The sequence below is a fragment of the Haliaeetus leucocephalus genome, unplaced genomic scaffold (assembly GCF_000737465.1).
Source record: "Haliaeetus leucocephalus isolate CR32 unplaced genomic scaffold, Haliaeetus_leucocephalus-4.0 Scaffold598, whole genome shotgun sequence".
In the NCBI taxonomy this organism is placed as follows: Eukaryota; Metazoa; Chordata; class Aves; order Accipitriformes; family Accipitridae; genus Haliaeetus; species Haliaeetus leucocephalus.
In genome coordinates, this window is record NW_010973034.1 from 6,088,035 (window position 1) to 6,107,403 (window position 19,369).

Here is a 19,369-nt window from a genome sequence, read left to right on the forward strand (position 1 = left end):
TCAGGGCCAAATTACAGGCTAATTTGGAGTTCCCAAACTTTGACTCTAACAGAAGAAAGGATGAGTGGGAAGACAGTACCTTAAACGCTCAGAAGGAGGAGTGAAAATTATATCACAGTATCCTTTTCACTGCTGAGCAGCTTCTTCCACCACTTTGTTTATATATATTTTCAATTATAGCACTGGCTAACTCCATTCAGGTAAAATTCCCAAGAAGGACTGATGGGATTTGATAGAAAAGAAATTAACCTAGAATTACAGGGTATAATGCTCATAATCCGTCTTTTGGCATGGAGTTGAGCCGGGAAGTTAAGGGTAAGCCTTTGACCAGATGTCTACTGTTCTCCCACTAGATCCTTACAGTAAGCCTCCAGCTTAGACAGAGAAAAGTATCAAGATGCTGCTGTACCAAAGCCATCACTATTTCATCAGTGTAGTGCATAATACACAGCTTATACGTCTCTGAAGACTCCAAAGGAAGAAAAGCAGTTTATGAGGACAAAGAGGAGAGGATGTAATTTGGAAAATAAAAGGAAAACATATACTGAGAAAGGAATGGATGCTGTTTTGTCAGGACACAAAGCAAGGTGGCTGAAGCAAATACAAAACCAGGAAGGATCTTGCCTACTGAAAGAATAAGCAAATATTTTTTTGTTTGTTTTGCTATTTTTTGTATCTTTATTTAATTTCAAAAGCTCCATTACTGATTATCTCTGTCTTCAGGACTTGGTAAGCTGGCTGAAAAGATATGCATTTTGGTTTTGTACTACAGGAATAAACTCCCATCACATGGAATCTATTACTCACAAGGGATTTTTTTTTCTCTCATCTTGTTTCCCAAGGCATCTTTAAGATGGTTATCAATAAATAACAGACAGTAACTGGCTAAACAGTCTGTTACCTACTTTTCCTTTTGTCAATTGGTGAAAAATCGGCACAAACTACATACGGGAGTGCCAGCAGAAGAAAATACCACTTGTTTCACTGAGACAGATGCATACTGCTAAATATAGATTTTGCAGAACTCTTGGTTTCTGAGTTCACAGGACTCATTTCCACTGCTTCTCAGTGGCTCTTTCTCCTCCCCCATGCCATTGTCTTTCATCTGTGCAAAATAGGCAGGAGAAGCTTTGCATTCATAGTGCCTGTCAAGAGATTTCAGGTGGATCAACATATGAAGAGCATAGGCAAGAACCAGCAGCAGAATCAGAGACATAACCAATCCCATAAGTATTGCTGGAGAGAAAAAGGATGCACAGTCTTTTGCATAGGCAAAATGTCCTTCTTGAATGTTAAAACCTTGAATCTACAAAGAGAATAAAAGAGCTCATATTAAATAAAGTATTTGCTGTCTTGGTTACAAACAACTTCATGAATTAGCTCCTGATGCCAGTAAGAATTTTTTAATTTAATATCTGCTTACTGCAAAATTGTAACTATCAGTGGTAGCTGGAGTCAACACTCCAAGTTTATCCAGGTCAGTCTTCTAGAAACTGCCAGTTATTCTAATCCCCTGCACTCTGCTGCCCAAAGGATCTGCAGTTGTGTTTTAAAGAAAATCTTCTATGATCACTCTTGATAGCCCAGTCATATTTAATTGTAAGTGTGGTACCTGTCAAATTAACAGTGTATTTCCAGTATCATTTGTTGAGAATCCCCAGAGTCTCTGGTTCAAACTGCATAAACTGCAACATGACAAACAAGGAAATATTCTCAACTGCCTATCCTAATACTAGATTTTTCTTACCAGATCCAAGTGTGCAGTATATGGCAGCACATCAGCTAAACTACATGAAGTTGCATTCCACTATGGCCAATACCCATAAGTTTTACCTGTGGCTTCAGTTCTGACATGGAGTTTATCACACTGGCATTCAGGGAATTGACTGTCTGCTTCACTAGATCGCTCCATGAGCATTTATCACATGGTGAGAAAAGGGGGACTAACTTTTGCCTCAATCCCCTTTTTCAGCTCTTCAACCCCTATGACCTAGGTATCTTAAAACAAGACATCCTAGTCCAGTCATCTTAGGCTTCTTTATTGTCAAATGCAGAAAAATAGGCACTTTCAGAAGATGATTAATCTCATCCTAAAATAAGGACTTAAGATGAGTCAGAGGAATTATCCACTGGCTTTAGAGGCAGACTGGGGTGACTATAATTAGGGCACAAGGTTAAAATTACTAGGCATCATAAGTTAAGGGAGATGACTCCCATACTTGGTGACTGATGCTGTTATTGATGCTGGGTTTGAGACCCCAGCTCAGAGAGATATAACACTGAAAGTTAAATTCACTCCCGACTCTAAAGGGAAAGACAGGCAAGATACTACAGAAAATCTATACAGCCCTTCATTTGCTTTGAAAGGAAGATAAGTATAATAATTGAAGTCTTCATTTCTATTCAATTTCTATTTCAAGTTCCATGGAGATCCTGTAAACTGTGCATGGAAGGTCATTATACTTTCTTGGCAGTGAAATGCAAAATTTCCAATCAGTCTACCTCTGGGATCCATTTGGCTTAATTCCATTACATTACCTGGAAATCAATAAAAGTGACTTCCCAAAGCTTTGAAAGATCATTTGCAGAGCTGGGTATGAGGAGTGCATCATATCTCTGCAAGCTGCTCACATGTTCACAGTGGTAGGAGTAACTTGCCGGTGCATATATTCTGGTTGCATTAAACGTCGCTTGTATGGAGTGGTTGTAAAGAAGTTGTAGTCTGTGTAAACTGAACCAGTTCTGAACAGACAGCTGGTAATAGCTGGTTGTTAATAGGAATCTGAAAATATTGTACGGGAAGAAAGATGAGTAATCAAACAAGTCTAACTAAGAGTTGTAACTATTAAATTCACATGTTGAACATCTTAGAAGACACACTGGTATTACCAGAGTTTCACCCATTTATATCAGTGTGAGCTCTAGCTCCTTCTATTGAGTCTGGAAAGTGATTTGAGTTTTTTCATTGTTGCAGCTGAAGGAGTTTGCTGCTCTCCCACACAGTGAGAGGAAATGTGAGGGATTTTTCCTAAATTAATGAGAAAAATCTAAGTGCAACATTGGTATTGTACATCCATTCAAGATACGGAAAACTATTTATCAAGAAATGTTGTCTTCTTTGATTGCAAGAAGCAAACATAAAGTAGGTCACAGTCTGATGCCTCAAGAGCCCTCACTATCAGTTCTTGTGGCAAAATTCCCAGACAAGTGTAGCTAATTAGCAAGGTTTAGCAAAAATCTCAGACATGGGAAGATTCTATTCAAAAGAGATGACCCGAACTTTTCTTGTTAACAGAAAAGTCAACATAGAAGAAGAAATGCCTTAATAAAGCAAGGCAGATGTTTGTAAAATGACAGACCTATTAAATGCAGGTGTCTTGCTTATACAACCAACAGTTCTACCACATTATTTTTGCTTACATATATTCTCCCAAAACAAATTGCACAACCAACTGCATAATAATGGATATTAACATGTAACATTTTATCATCTTTATCTTTTATTTAAACATCTACTATTTTCTTTATCACATTAACTTACCTAATAACAAGTCCCTTTAGATTGCCAATGTCACCAAACTTCAGAGAAAGCCTAGGTCAAAAAGGAAGTAACATCAAGCTAGATAAAAACTTCAGAAATCTTAAGAGAAAAAAGCAGCACAAAGGATTAAGCACAGATATACATGAAGACTTTTTCTCAGTATACCTTTGAAGTCAGTAGAAAAAAAACCTGAAAGGATTAAATCTTCCTCCAGTGAAATCCAGTAGTTCAGCTGTTAATGTGATCAAGGCCCAGACTATCCAGAAAGAACAGAACTGCATGCTCAACTGTCAACACACTTCAATCCCACTGCTTCCAACATTGGTTGACAATTAGGTTAATTCGATCTGTGTTCTCCTTCTCAAGCCATGATATCTTAGACAGGAATCACTTCTGTATGTCATTAGAAATTGTAAACAGCCACATTATTCTCATCTATTTAGATACTAGAGCATAACAAATGCAGATGACATTTGAGTTCAAACTCCACACATCCGCATCATCAGTGCAATATAAATGCACTGACTGTGAGTAGCTCTACAAAGCTTATCTGCGGCAAGCATGGACACTTGGAGTTTACTAAAGTGTAAGGCAGCAGGTTAATTGTAAACTAATGCATACTCTACCATCCTTCTACCACCTCTGGAATTAATGCATTGTAGCACTGCATGATTGAGTGGCATACATTTTTTTGGCTTAACAATAATATTTTGCCTCTTAAAACCTGCATAATAGATTCTCAGTGTTGACATAACATTTTCAAACTAAGTTAGAGACAAAATATGGTGAAACCATGCAGCACCTGAAAGACTTCTGAACCTAAAGCTGAAGAAAAAACAGCTAGCCTTATGATTTCATATGAGGTCTAGACTTCTTGTACCTTGACTAACACTGGTCCCATAAGCAAGGACACTGAATCTAGCCTATCCCTTGCTTTATTACAAAGGGAAATGATAGATAGTTGAGGTTTAGACACAGGCAAATATGCCATTCAGTTCAGTGGCCTGATCCAGAAGTTGGTGCATAAAAAACCCTGCAGGTTGGATTATTATATTTGTCTAGCAAATGCATATGTATTCGGTGTCAAATATTTTTTCCTGGCTCCAGCTACTTTGTGTTGGCCTAAGCCAAAACAGAGTATTGTCTTAATAAAGAAGGCTGGAGAAGGGAGAAGTTTAAGGGACTCTTCTGGGTTGAGAAAAACTGGGCAATGCATCATGTGAGCACTCAGCCATCAACCGGCATAATCTAGGCCAGTCCTTAAACCTGAGATTACACAGCAACATTCAAGCCAGTTTTTCCCTTTCTTCTCTGCTACAGTCAAATGCAGGTTGACTGAAAATCTAACCCAAGACTTGCATTTGGCAACTACACTGAGTCTAATCCTGACTCATGAGCCCAGATTATCCATTTTCCTATCCACAGAGCATGATTTCTACATATAGGGACTTCGATCGGTACTTAGAGGCTGTCAGTGGCAATGAATGGATACTTGAAACATACAGTTTCTACTGACTTGATACTTGCAGTCTAGCAGAGATGCCACAGATCTGCTCATGCAGTCTGACAAATCCCTCCTAGCAAGAGCTCAGAATAAGCCAGGCTTTTCCTGGTTAGGATTCTGGAGCACATTCAAAGGGCAGTAGTCAGTGGGACTAGTATTTCTCAGTGTATCCCAAATAAGCAAAGTATAGAACATGCAAGAAAGCATAACCATGGGGGAAGGGTAGCATTTTCTCCTCTGTCTCCACAGAACAGAGGAGAAAAGGCTCAGTAGCCACAATACATCTCGAGGCCAGCAAAAAAAGCCAGCCTCCGCTTCAAACTAAGCATGAAGGTCCTGCCTGCCTTTACCTGTGTCCATAGTTCGAGGCTACTCAGAAAACCGTGGGAGAAACAAAGACAAAGGTCAGAAGACATGGCAGATAAGATGGCACTGCACCCACAGATTCTGAGATCAAACCTCAGGTATGGTGAAACACTGATAAAAAGGTATGTCAACGGTATGCTGTAGAGTAGTTCTGCTTCCTGACTCTTCCTGCAGCTTTTTAAATGAATAATGTGTTCTATAAATTCCCAAATATCTTCCAACAGAATGCATCAAGCAGAATATATAGCCCTGTGGTGTGTTGACCCCAGCCAGCCACTAAGACCTATCCAGCCACTCACTCACTCTGAGCCACCCACCCCACAGCAGGACAGGGGAGAGAATAGGAAGAGCAAAATAGAGAGAACTCATGGGTCAAGATAGTGTTTAATAAGTGAAGAGGGGAAAAAAAAGACCAAAGTTTTGCAAGGGCAATCACTGACCATCTCCTACGAGAAGACCGATGCCCAGTGAATCTCTGAGCAACAGCCACCCTGGAAGACACAACCCCTACCCACTTCTTCCTCTACCCTAGTTTTTATTGCTGAGCATGACATTATATGGCAGGGAATATAACTTTGGCCAACTCGAGTCAGCTGTCCAGGCACTGTCCCCTTCCAGCTTCTTGCCAATCTCAACCTACTCACTGCAGGGGCAGAGTGACAAACAGATAAAGCCTGGACACTGTGCAAGCATTGCTCACCAAGAGCCAAAACACTGGTGTGTTATCAACACTCTTTTCACCACAGACCCAAAACACTAGAGAATTATCTCCCCCAGCCAGAGCCAGGACAACTAATTTCTTAGAACTCTCAATTTACAGAATGAAGGATCCACTACTGTAACCAGACTGTAGAGGTACCTGTGACAGATAGGTAGGCAGAGTAGCCTGCTCAAACCTAACAGTCTCCAAACAGCAGCTCCAGTAGGAGTTTGCAGTCCACCACTGCACTGTCTTTCTGATTTTTCAAGCCTTATGAAAAACTGTAAAACTACACTTTGTATTTTGAAATCGTTACTTTTGCATGAGTACATTTTCTATAAGGTTACAATCATTGCTAATAAGACTAAGATTATTTCTGAATTGCAGACCAGAGGAGAAGAAGGAATGTTTGTTTAGTTATTACTTTTTATTTTCAAAATAATATTATTCCATTCTCTTCTTCTGCCTGTCAAATCATAGTGCTGGATTAGCTCACATGCTGATGTTGTAAAATTCAGACTGTCTTGCTGAATACTATACCACAGGCAGAAAACCTGGCTTCTTTTTCAATTATAATTTCAGTTTTCTTGTAACCTCACTGAAATTTCTGTGCACCTTGGATTATCTTTCACAGATGTATAATCAGAAAGAGTTAACACCTACTTTTTGTGGAAACGTCTTTAGATATACAGGTGAAATGTTGTATAGGACCTAACTGAAACTGCTGGTTTTGGTCATGTTATTTTTATTGTTGTGTGTCATTACAGATTTAAACACAGTTTATGGGGTAGACTCAGTGCCCATGTTCAGCACATGCCCTGTTAGGTATCCACCTCCTAATTTTTAGACTCTTGACTACCAGAGTGGAAATCAATGACCTGGTATTAGACATGAAGCCAGTCAGCATGGAGGGAGAGAAGTGGTCAGGTACATGACAAAGGAAATAAAAAAACCTACATGCCTTTCTAGTATAGCCATGGGATTGAAGGATTTTGGATGCAGTTAGGTTAATGTATAGCTCTTACTCAGGTTCAGCAAGAGCAAAGCTGCTAAATCCTGTTCACGCTGAAGAAATTCATGACAGACTGGGATGTAGAGTTCAGGTTCTCGGAGACTCTTCAGGTCACATGCAAACCTGTAGCGAATTTGCTCTTTGGCTTCAGCAACTCACAGATCACATCCTGGGACTTGGGGCTACCTGTTTCTAAATACACATCTGCATCTTGTACCAATGGTTTACATTACTGCTGGCACACATCCTGTGAAGGGATAAGTAGTGATGCACAGCTAGCTCCTAAGCCCCTATATTCAGCATAGGATCCACTATTCAATCTCCCAAGTGGCTATGTAAAACAGCTCGAGGCTAAAAAGATCAACAGCTTCAGCCTCATAGGCAGTAAGAGCAAAACTGGCTGGCCACAAGGATTGACTACACTACTGCAAGAGATGAAGACAGCTATGTACATCTATGTGCCCTATGAAAGACTGGTCTGTAAGTATATAATCCATGCTGCCCTGCTGCCTGCAATATCAGGACATTATAGGAAGGAGCTTGTCCCTGGGGCACTTACACCACATAATACAAGTTCTGTTTCCTTCAGTATGTATTTACTAGATCTGGTACTAGTTCCCTTGGCAGAGTACAATGCCACCTTACATTGCATTGTCTTCACTGCAGTTTGAATCTCCAACATCCACTGTTGCATGGACACCAAATGTCTTCTCCGTCAAATCCAGTTGCGTGTGGTTTTCAAACTTAATCATGATCCTCTTGGCCCAGAACAGAATGCAGGGGATGCCATTAACTGTGACATTGAGAGGGCTGTAGTGGCTGTGGGTGAACGGCCTCCAGGATGCTCTTTCCCACTGTCCTTTCCTGCTGAAGTTGTAGCTGACAACCTGATTGACCACATAAAAGATCAGTATCAGAAGATGTGTATTTCAGGAGTTACTTTCCATCCTACCAGAATAAATGAGGCCAGCACTTTGGAGGGCATCTGTGAAGCCAGTTCTCAGCTGCAGCAGTACTGAACTGAGGAAGCAGAGAAATCTCTGGCTAACCCTTCCCACCATGGGAATGGCACCATACAGACCTCTAGCTCCAGAACAACTGGCCAGAGAGCCAATATAAGTTGTACTTACTCTACTAGGGTAGTATCACTGGGGCAAACCACATTCTCAGCATGCTCCCATCTCACCTCAGCACACTGTGGAGCTGCCCAATATAGAAAGCTGAAGCAGCGCTAGAATCACAAGGTGCTCACCCCAGCAGAATAGTCTCCAGGACACCTGTAAGAATTACTTCAACACACTAAAGAGGATTCAGCTGGGGCTAGGGACAGCCTACCATGCTGAAAGCACACTAGGCAGCTGTCCAGGTGAAAGAAATGTCCAAGTCTACATCTACCTGCAGACAGTTTGGCTCCTGATGGCTTTAAAATCAGGAAAATGCCTGCTGCAGAACAGGATGGCTCAGGTATGGATCACTGCCTTTACAAAATCAGTCGCTGGCAAGATTAAAACCCGGGGACTGTAGCTTCCATGCCATCTGTAGACATTAGAAAAATGCTATCCTTCGAAGCCAAATTTCATAGCAAATGGAGGACAATTTGGCTGTCAGGCAATATAATTTGAGACAGTGATTTAGGGCTCAGGACTTCAAAATTTAACTGTAATTTCCATATTTCAGACTAAAATTACCAGACATCAGCTCTTTTCCATCTACACATATGTCCTATCTGAATATGATAACATATACAATGTCTGCATGGCTGTTTTGCACGTGATATGATTAAGCAAGTTCAAAACACATACAAACAAGAGAGGTATTCTGAATCCCAGAGACAAACAGCATCTTACCAGGCTCCAGAAGGGACATGGTTAAGCCCAAAGCTTTGTCTTGGCTTAAAGAGAGATTTTTTTTTGCTGTTCAGATTAGTGAATCACGTCTCCCAGCTCAGACCGTGAAAGACCCCTTTTGATACTTGACCTTACATATGGCACAAGACTGCTTTAGGATTAAAATTAGTAAGTACTCACAGCAACAAGCTGAAAGCAAGGTAAGATCATGGTCAGAAAACATTATGCAACAGCCAGCAAGAAACATTGACCATGACTGTCATTTGTATAAATGATAAGGCTGTCTTCTCGGAAGTACAGACGAGAGAGATTTAATCAACAGATTAGTTACATTAGATTACATTACTTGCATGTTTTTTGGTAAGGAAGTCTTTTATGCTCAGTTTTCAACAAGACCTATGGGCTGGACTCAGGAAAAACTCCCACTAAATTTAAACAATCAGCAGTTTTGCTTCAGCTATTCTTTCAGTATCAAGTGATATAAGCAAAATACTGGCCGCAGCAGTCAAATGGCATTGTACGGAATATGGATGATAGGGTGTGATTCTTTCAGTAAGACCCTGTGCCCAAACCCACTGTGAGTCAACACCAGCAATGGCAACTGAAGTCTCATCACCTCACTTCTCAGAAAAGCAGAAGTTATCTTGTACAGCGGGTAGTGAATCAGTACCACATCACAGTGATTTAGACAGTTTTGTTGGCTATTTCTTATAAACAATGTACTATTTAATTCAATAATGCAAATTAAGAGATCTAAATGTGCTATGAAAAAACTTTACAGATCCAGTCCTTCAAACATCACCTGTGTAACTGCTACTTGACTTACATTAAATTTTGGCTTCACACCACCATCATAACGTCGACCTGCAGAAGAAAGTGTGTTATTAGCCTACAAAGAAAACATCCAATCATTTATAAAAGCATAATCTTGCATGTTCTTATGCAAACAATAATTATCCCTGCACAAAATGTTTATTTCAGAATACCTGATTTTGTTTTGTAAAGTATTTGGCTTGGTGCAAATATTGCATTCAATACATGCATTTTGTAGTTTATTTTACCTTACTCATACAAGGTTCCTCTTCTTTTCATTGAACATCTTGCCACCCTTACTGGGAAGAACTCCAGTGCCCCAAAATGACCACATTCCACCTATACATGTATTTAATCATCCCAAACACACTTAGCAAAAGCTTCTTCTTTCTTCATACAGCAAACTCCATTGTCAAAGGGTGTGTGTTGAATTGCATGGCAAAAGCATGTTAACTATGGGTGGGAATTTCTTTTCCTGAACTGGCCAGAGATAGGAAGCTGTGACAAATAACCTGATGGCCCAACTGCTTGCCAGGGAGAGTGAAGTTTCACAAGTGACAGATCATTTCATGGACACTCTCACAGCTCCATCCTTCAAACATTTAGCTCTGTTTTCATTTGGTTAAAAAAAAAAAAAAGCGCGAATACTTCCTTCTTCCACATTCTCACTGCATCCCAGAGTCAGTCAGTAAATGATTAACCAGGCAAATCCTTTAAAGGGTATTTGTTAAAGAGGGATATATTTTAACAAAACATTTGACAGAAGAGTCACTAATGCCAACAGAAGCAACAGCTGGCAATGAAGATCTTTTACAGCCGCACTAACAGAGGCAGTATCCAGGCATTCAGGCCACTGGGAAAAAAAAAAAAAAGCCTTACCATTTTTTTGCAGAGAATCTTGATCTGAAAACGCAGGTGAACTAGAAGAGAGGAGAAAATATTTACTGTACAGCATCTGGATTTAAAGTGTGCAGCAAGTTTACTGGGGAGAACTCCTGCTCCTGCTTTGTTCAATAAAACATTCAAAATGTAACTCAGATCCTTGGCTGGTTAATGTCACAGGAACAGGGCAAATTAATCCCAAAGCCAGTGTACCCAGATTAAATATGCCTTTTCAGAGATGCCTCAGATGGATCAGCCCCGCCAGGCATTCCCATATCCTTACCCTATTGACTAAAAGCTTCATTACCACTCTTGTCCCTTTCCATGGGACATCACTTTTGGGTTAGAGACTGAACCAGTTCCAGCCCACAAGCAGAGGAGCACAAGGATAGTGCTGCACTGTCCTCAGTCCCCAGTGAGGATCAGAAGCAACACATTGAATTCCTCCAGGATAGAGCAAATGCACTGGGCTAGTATGCCTTAAGTCCAGATTTACGGCCATCTAAAGACAGCTCCTGAATTGTTCCAAGCAATGCCAAATCCCATGGAAGTCAGCTGCAAGGTAGGGCGCAAGTGAAGCACATTTCAAGTGACAACTACCAGGCTCAAGGAATTTTCAGCCTTTGATTTTCTTCTTTGGTATAATTTAGAGATAAGTCTTCAGCTGGTGTAAGTATGATCTGCTTTCCTGAACTAGAGAATCAAGCCCAGTAGATTCACATACATCACCGAAAGACCTACAAGATCAAAGTCCAAGAAACCAGGCTCTCCCTTAAGACCAGACTCTATTCCTTGAGTCACAGGAAGACCTTCCTGCCCCCTCCACACCACAGCAGCTTCCTTGAGACCTGCAGCCCCTACACTGGATTGATCTACTGATCTGATGACACATGTCTACTTCTCCAGTCCGCCATCAGCATTCCCTAGCAGGTGAACACAAGGGCACTCCCGCACTCACAGCTGAGTATCGTCCCATGGAGACTCTGTACACCCTGCCCTACTTCTGCCCACACAGTGCCTGCCAGGCCACAAGCGAAGGTGGGGACAGACCTGCCCCACAGCCACTTCACGTGGAAATACACTTCCAACTTCTTTTCTTGCCTTGTTTCTTGCCGCCTTTCCAACACACCACAGAAGCAAAATACTTAAAAAGATATACACAAAGATCAGCATATAAGGACTAGGAATAAAAGCAGTTTTCAGTATCTGTGCAAATTGAACCATAAGGTATTTGAACTGCAGAGTCAAGCCCTGGCCTCACTGCGGAGCCCTTGAACAGCTGGGTGAACCCACTCCCCAATGGACTCCCTGGGCAGGGGGATCTTGTTACCCACTAGCATGTACTGCAGGAGTGATCCCAACCTAATTTCCATCACGGCATCCTTAATGGCAGATGTGAGTCCGAACAATGTAGCGCCACCGAAGGAGAAATGTGGGATGGCTTAGAGCCTGCCCTGCTTGCTGCCATGCCCTTGCGGCTCTGGCAGTCAGGGAGTTTGATCACACTGAACCTGGCTTGCCTGAAACCCATGCAATGTTACCAGCTTCAGCAAAGCCCAGATTTCACATACAATGTCTTGTTTACACTCGAGGTTCAGGAGGGCAGCAGGCTCTTTCTTCTGATCAGTGTCTCTCCAGCGAGAACGTCCTTTCGCAGGCATGCTCTGTGCTGCCACAAACAGATCTCTTGTGTACCCTTGCAAACTGCTCAAACCCAGAAGGCAAAACAGACAAAAGTGAAGCGGAGTCTGTATTCCAGCTTGTCGCTTTGCTGCCAAACACCAGGTCTGATGAGTAGGTTTGCTCTAGACCATCGGGCAGGCTGCTCAGTCCCTTCAGCAACCAGGGCAATAAAGCAGAAGACAGTCGAGAGAAAACATAACACAGCACAAAAAGACAGCTAGGCTCTGCAGCACCGCAGCAGTGACTGTGATCTGAGCTGAAAGAACCTTAAAAAGATCTTACATTCAAAAAAGTTCAATGTAGGTACCACCGTTTAAAATCAGTCTGGCAGCTTTATTCACATATAGTGGGACCAACTTTCTCCTCAGTTGTAGCTGTTAAATCCCAGTGACTTCAAGGAGGCTGTGCACTTCCAAAGTGGGTCCCACTTTCTCCCACTGCCCTTTGGGTGCCAGGGTTAGTGCTGGGCTGAGGTCTCCAAGCCACTCAAAGGTCCCATGCCAGCAGCATGCAGCCTTCAGAGATGGGTGGAAATAATCCTCATTTTGACAGATAGGTAACAAATGACATAGCTAAAGTGGACCAAACCTTGTTTTCTTTTCCAGGCACAACTCTCTCTTAGGTCGTTTAACAATTAGGACATGGGTTTTGTGATTTGATGCAGCCTTATTTTTCTCTTCTAGTCTTCCTCCATAACAGATTGTGCCTTCAGGCTGGAAAAGGCAATTTGGGGTCATTTTTTCATTATAATAGCTACAAAATTGAGGCACACCAGAAGGAAATTAATGTAATTTATTTAGTTATACTAACTTCAGTTATATTTAGTTGTACCTATACATATTTAGTTATGTTTAGTTCCACTTTTAGCTCCTCCCTATATCATAAATCAAAAGCTCATAGCCCACTACTCCAGTTTGGAAATCACAAGGCTGTAGTGTGCAGACTAAAATACTGGGATGAGAGGAGACTTGTGTAAAATTGTCAATTCATTTCATTCCCTCACTGGATTTGAAAGGTTTTTATGCTGTTCTGGGAAGAGGAAGGGTTATTTTTTCTTCATGATTGTCAATTAAAAAAAATAAAAATCATTACTTAGCTTCCCATCTGGGATAAGGCTAATACCATGGTCATGCCAATTAAATCACCTTGAGGAATGCTAATTGATAGGTAACATCAAGCCTTGAGGAGAGCATACAATGAATATATGAGGCATAACTCATTGTGAATGGCCCTGTGGGGCTACGTCCTGACCAGAACAGTCATAACTGGCCTGCACGCAGTCCGCAGGCACACATTGGGAGCTCGTGACGATGCAGTTTGACCCCTCTACATCACATGTAAAAGCACAGCAACGCGCAGCCATGCTGCTCCAAAAGAGATGTCAAGTTTCTCTTTTCAGCATGAAGATACTCAAATATAGATGAATGTGCACAGCTAATGAAATATTCATGCTTTGATGAGGAATGCAGTGGAGAGGATGACCCGGGAACCACTGCTAAGTACCACAGTATGACAAGTACTGATGATCAGCCACATGGCAGGCACACAGGGAAGGCAGGCGGAGGCACGCAAGCGAAGTAACTGCTCCTAGGTACTCCTGTTAGTTACTCTGTTTATTAGCAGTGCCGGCTGCCTCCTTTCCTCCTGCACCATGCATGCAGCCCTGTTAGAGAAAGGCAAGGGAAGTCGATCATGGCAAGGCTTGCAGTCTTTGCTCTTTCTTACTGAAGCCAGATCACTGTGGCACAGTCAGTCAATCAGTGGCATAAGGGAAGGATCGCCTCCTGGTTTCTGAGCAAGCACAAGTTGATGTTGATGTTATCGTGTTTGTCAGCTGCCTTTGATACTCATAACTCTGAGGTGTCACAGAAGTGTGTGAACTGTGACAGGAACGGGTGGCCTTCAATAGCCATCCTGCTGTCAAATCAGCAGCCTTCCCAATCAAAGGCAAGCTGGAGAATTCACAGGCGATCTCTGGCAGAGAGGCCCTTTTGCTCTCAGCTGGAGCATGATTCATAGAATAAAAACATGGAAAGAAAAAAATGGGAAAATAGTAACATATTAAAAATATGTATTACCTTCTGTATATAAAAATATTCATTGCATGTATGAGAGACAGGAAACTAGCTAGCACTAGAGCCTTCTTCTCCACTGCCTGCAAAACTATCAGCAAATAGTGGCTAGACCTGCAAATCAGTGACAGCAAATCATTTCTAGCAATCTGAATTAGAGACTAGACTTTTAAATTTATCATTTTTTTAAGCCACTCTACCCTAAAACTTCAAATTCAGTTGCACACATGGTATATGTTTTGATGACTAATATTTTTCCTTACCGATTCATAAATAACTAGCCCAGATACACCCAGACATGTATGTTGTATGTTGAATTTACCACACCAAGTATGTCAGGAACCCACACGAAATTGGATTAGCCCTAATACAAAGCACTGGGATGACTAATCACTATGTAAAACCCAATTAAATAAGATTATAAGTATAAAGAAGTGTAAATTCCTTCTTATCAGATGACATTATCCATCTACATAAGATAACCAAGTCTGGCTTGTTTCTCTGAAAAAGCTCACATAGACTCCAGCCCTTGAAGACTTTCACGTGAGCAGTCTTTTGTCCACTCAAACGAGCCACATGAATAAGCCTGGCACTCAACAGTGAACGAGTGTAGAGGCCATAGACAGTTTTCATACCATCAAGTTAAAGGAAGACATATTCACACTGTCTTTTACTCTTCATACTGCTGCTCTGACAAACTGCATCAGATGGCAAAAATGTACTCTGCTGCAGTATTGCAATTACTCCAGAATTACCGCTTTGTCGTAGTTTAACCCCAGCCAGCAACCAAGCACCACGCAGCCACTCACTCACTCCCCCCAGTGGGATGGGGGGGAAGAATCAGAAGAGTAAAAGTGAGAAAACTCATGGGCTGGGATAAAGACAGTTTAATAGGTAAAGCAAAAGCCACGCATGCAAAAGCAAAGCAAAACAAGATGTTCATTCACCACTTCCCATCGGCAGGCAGGTGTTCAGCCATCTCCAGGAAAGCAGGGATCCATCACGCCTAACGGTTACTTGGGAAGACAAACACCGTCACTCCAAACATCCCCCCCATCCTTCTTCCTCCCCCAGCTGTATATGCTGAGCATGACATCATATGGTCTGGAATATCCCTTTGGTCAGTTGGGGTCAGCTGTCCCGGCTGTGTCCCTTCCCAATTTCTTGTGCACCCCCAGCCTACTCGCTGGTGGGGTGGGGTGAGAGGCAGAAAAGGCCTAGACTCTGTGCAAGCACTGATCAGCAATAATGAAAATATCCCTGAATTATCAACACTGTTTTCAGCACCAATCCAAAATGTAGCCCCATACTAGCTACTATAAAGAAAATAAACTCTATCCCAGTCAAAACCAGCACACACTCTAATACTAAAATTGTCCACCTGCAGACTACCTCCCCCTGGCTGCTGAACTACTTTCAATTAATTTGTGAAGCATTTAATTGGAAAATAACACATGGACATTCAAACGAACTAAAAACAAAGTTATGATGAAAGGTGATGAATGCTTGCTTGAGAGCCTGGTAGCAATGAACTGGTTGTAGTCCTAGGGATATTGGTCATAAGTAATTTCAATGAAGTTATTAAAATTATAAATGTGTAAGCCTGGGAGCCCAGATTCAGGGCAAAAGCCAGTTCCTTCTAAGAAACATTCTAACAAAAAAAGTTATTAAATTTGAAATTTATCTATTTAAGTTCCATCATTAAGAAATATCTACAAAGCCCATGACTCCTATAGTTTTTAAATTTTAAGTATTCTGTGTCATATTTTGGTAGCCTCATGTGATGTGACACAGGGAGACAGATTTACATAATTATTTTACAGTGTACTGAGTACTGGGGTTTCATCTGCACTTTAATTGATGTCTGATAAGAACTGGATCAGAACTGCAAGATACTCAAGCTTTCATTTTTAATATTAAAAAAGAAACTGAGCTGATAGAACTTCCAGCAGATTACCACTGTGCAGGCATGATCCCACCTCCACTGAATGCAAAGGCAAAATCCCCATTCAATTCACTGGCATCAGGATCACAACTTCATTTCTTTAAATATTTACTGTAATAAAGTTCATGTAATGCTTCACTGCCTGCTCTCTCTCAGATTTTGATCTGATTGCAAAAAAGTGCAATTTTACTAAAAAGCCACCATCGAATCTGAAAACTGGCAGAGGAGAACAGCAAGTAAGCTATTTAAATGAAAACATATTGTAGTATTTATCGGTAACTGACTACCAGATCTCTTAATACAAGCTTAAGCAAATCACCACATGTCCTTCTTGCCTTAAATGCACAGATTTTACTGCCAGCTGTAACCTTCATCAGCATATTTGATCTGTGTGTTTTTAGTGACTTCGGGGCATGATTCAACTAATACAATTTAGGCTGTTTACACTTTTGTAATGCTTGGCTCTAGAAAGTCCTCTCTTTCCCTTGCTATCATTTGGGCTTCCTATTTACATTTCATTACAGAATGAAATGGCACTATAAACAATGATAAATCCAAATCTCTAGTAATTTCATAAGTTTAATACTTTTTTGCAATATTGAATTCATGCTTCAAATATTTATTCTACACAAGTAGAATATTTTAGCACCTATGTTTCTTGGAGTAGTTTTCACATCCTTGCTGTTATTCTATTTAGAACTCCGTTTTTACACAGACCAGGGAAAATCAGTGTGAGAGTCATTAAAATGTAATGAAATGTAAGACAGATGCCCATTTCTAGAACTGTTTATAAAATCCCTTTAAAGTTACATTTTTAATGCACTGTATGCTTCAAAATAATTCATTTCTGTATTAGCCCCAGCTGTTTTCAAACCTGCAAAGAAAATTAAAACCATGTCCTGACATTCTAAACTGCAATCGAACCCACTTCCACACAGCACAGATGACCAAACTACAACATTTAAAACACGCACTGAACTCCACCAACAGAGTTTGTGGATACACACTCAGCTACTGACCTGCCATCCACTGTCGCAATCATTTGCTCCGCAGACACTGCGAATCCCACATACAAAAAAAGCAGCAGGAACCTAAGTGCAGCGTTTCTTTCCATTGAGAAGAGAGCCAGTCCCTCCACACCCAGCACATCTGCTCCTCTGGTCCAGTGGGCAGCCGGGCACCCGCGCTCTGCCTGGTAGTGTGACGAGCAGCAGATCCAGCCAATTGGGGTGGGGATTTGCCACTCCATCACTGCACCGGTACCCACGGGAGAAATTCTTCGTGTGCTCAGATTTATTCTGACGGTGGACACCTACTGCTGGCGGATTCCAGCTTCCCTGTGAATTAAAGATTACACATTCTGGTGAAATTGTACCAGGATGTGAGCTGTTTGCTAAGGAAAAAAGAAAGAAAATCCGATGGTCTCTCCAGGCTCCAAAATCACACTGAAGAGCATTTCTTATCTGTACTCAATCCTAACCTTAAAGAAAGGTGGAGGTGCTGTTTCCAAACAGCTCTGAAATTTCTCCTTCCGTGTGATAACCAGAGAAAGAATTACATGTATTTTGAAGTCTTACAATACCTTCAGAGTAATAGTATTATCCCCATTTGACAGATGTGAAAGCAGATGTAGCAAGCTTAGAAGTCAAGTATTTGGAATTGGTTTCCTTTCTTCAGCACTAATTTAGTTTGTGCATGTCCAGCTTTCCAGCTCAATTGTTTTTATCCTTACAGATAACTCTAAGCAAGACCACAGTTGTTAAGTGCCCACAGAATTACAGTGCCTCTGTTTCCAGACTGTCAGACCAAGACACCAAGGTGCATAGACATCACTGTGAATGCGGCACGTTGCTTCTGGGATGGGTCATTCTCAAAAGATACGTGGGTCACAGGCACTGCAGACCCTCTGTCCTCATCACCTTTCTCAAAATATACGTCAGCTCTGCTCCTGATGGCAAAGAAGAGGGCAAGGCACATGAGCTGACTCCTCAAACCCCATGACCCCGCTCTCCACACATTGCTCACTGTCTGCAGCTTGCATTCAAAGGGTCTACACAGGACCAGGAAAGCTGAAATCAGGATACTTACTGGTGGACCAGGTGCAACGACAGTGCTCTGCAGCACGCTCATGTGCAGTCTGGCCACCATCATGAACACAGCCACGGATCTGTGACCAGCCTGGAGGGAACGCTGGGGCCCAGGCAGAAATGGGTTCTTGGAACCCAATTTCAGCGTGGGCAGCTCACCCTCAAAAGGAAGCTCGGACCAGCACTTAGCTGACGTTTCATCACACTGCACCCTTCTCCACCTAAATAGCAGAGAGCAAGTAATCACAACCTGCTCCTGCTAACAGCTATGTGTACTCATGTATGTATATACCTATCTATGTACATGCATAGCCCACACCCACCCACTGCTTTCTTGCTTGGCAGCTGACATCAGCTAGCTGCTGATGCGATCACACAGTTAAGACCTACTTCACTGATTAAGAGCTCCTGTCTGTTGCATTCCAGATGTAAGATAAAGATAGGGGCTTTAGCATCATAACTATTAAAAAGGATTTACCATCTTAATTCATTTCTCCTTCAGTGATACAGAGAGTATTTGCTAATCTTAAAAATCTCTCAACAGCTTGTCCTCAGTAGTACTGCTTCTATCCAATTTAAGGAGGAATCTAGATACTTATGTGAGAATCCCAGCTTAAAAAAAGAGATAAGGGAACCTAGTGATAAACAAGTACCCATTGAAAATAATCTCTAAATTTTCTGTGAAGCACCAGAAATGTATGATGCTAAACTTAGAATAATTACACCAGTACAGAGACATGGCTCAGCTGAAAATTTTAAGCAGCCCTAGGAAGAGGCAGAAGTGTCACACAGTCTTCTAAAAAATGTGAAGCCACTAATGTCACTAGCCTGTTAAATGTTTCAGTACTCCTGACCCATAGCACCTCCTAAATAACTGGGGGGGGGGGGGGGGGGGGGGGGAGAGGGGGGGTTTTTGG

At 41.6% G+C, this 19,369-nt stretch overlaps 1 protein-coding gene across 1 annotated transcript; it reads right to left on the reverse strand.

Moving 5' to 3' along the window:
- Positions 1-667: 667 nt before the first annotated feature.
- Positions 668-17,511, reverse strand: ATP6AP1L (ATPase, H+ transporting, lysosomal accessory protein 1-like). The gene is made up of 6 exons (XM_010578056.1): positions 17,385-17,511; positions 9,773-9,834; positions 7,769-8,010; positions 3,542-3,592; positions 2,539-2,782; positions 668-1,306 (listed from the first exon to the last, which is right to left on the reverse strand). The coding sequence occupies exons 1-6, from the start codon at positions 17,389-17,391 to the stop codon at positions 1,004-1,006; spliced, it is 909 nt and encodes a 302-aa protein (XP_010576358.1). The 5' UTR covers positions 17,392-17,511; the 3' UTR covers positions 668-1,003.
- Positions 17,512-19,369: the final 1,858 nt, after the last annotated feature.

Excerpts from the sequence above, each read along its gene's own strand:
- ATP6AP1L (XM_010578056.1), bottom strand. Across the intron at positions 8,011-9,772 it reads GTCAAGTAGCAGTTACACAG|GTTGTCAGCTACAACTTCAG; the intron begins GTGATGTTTGAA and ends GTGGTCAATCAG. Across the intron at positions 3,593-7,768 it reads TGCAGTGAAGACAATGCAAT|GCTTTCTCTGAAGTTTGGTG; the intron begins GTAAGGTGGCAT and ends TTTTTGACCTAG.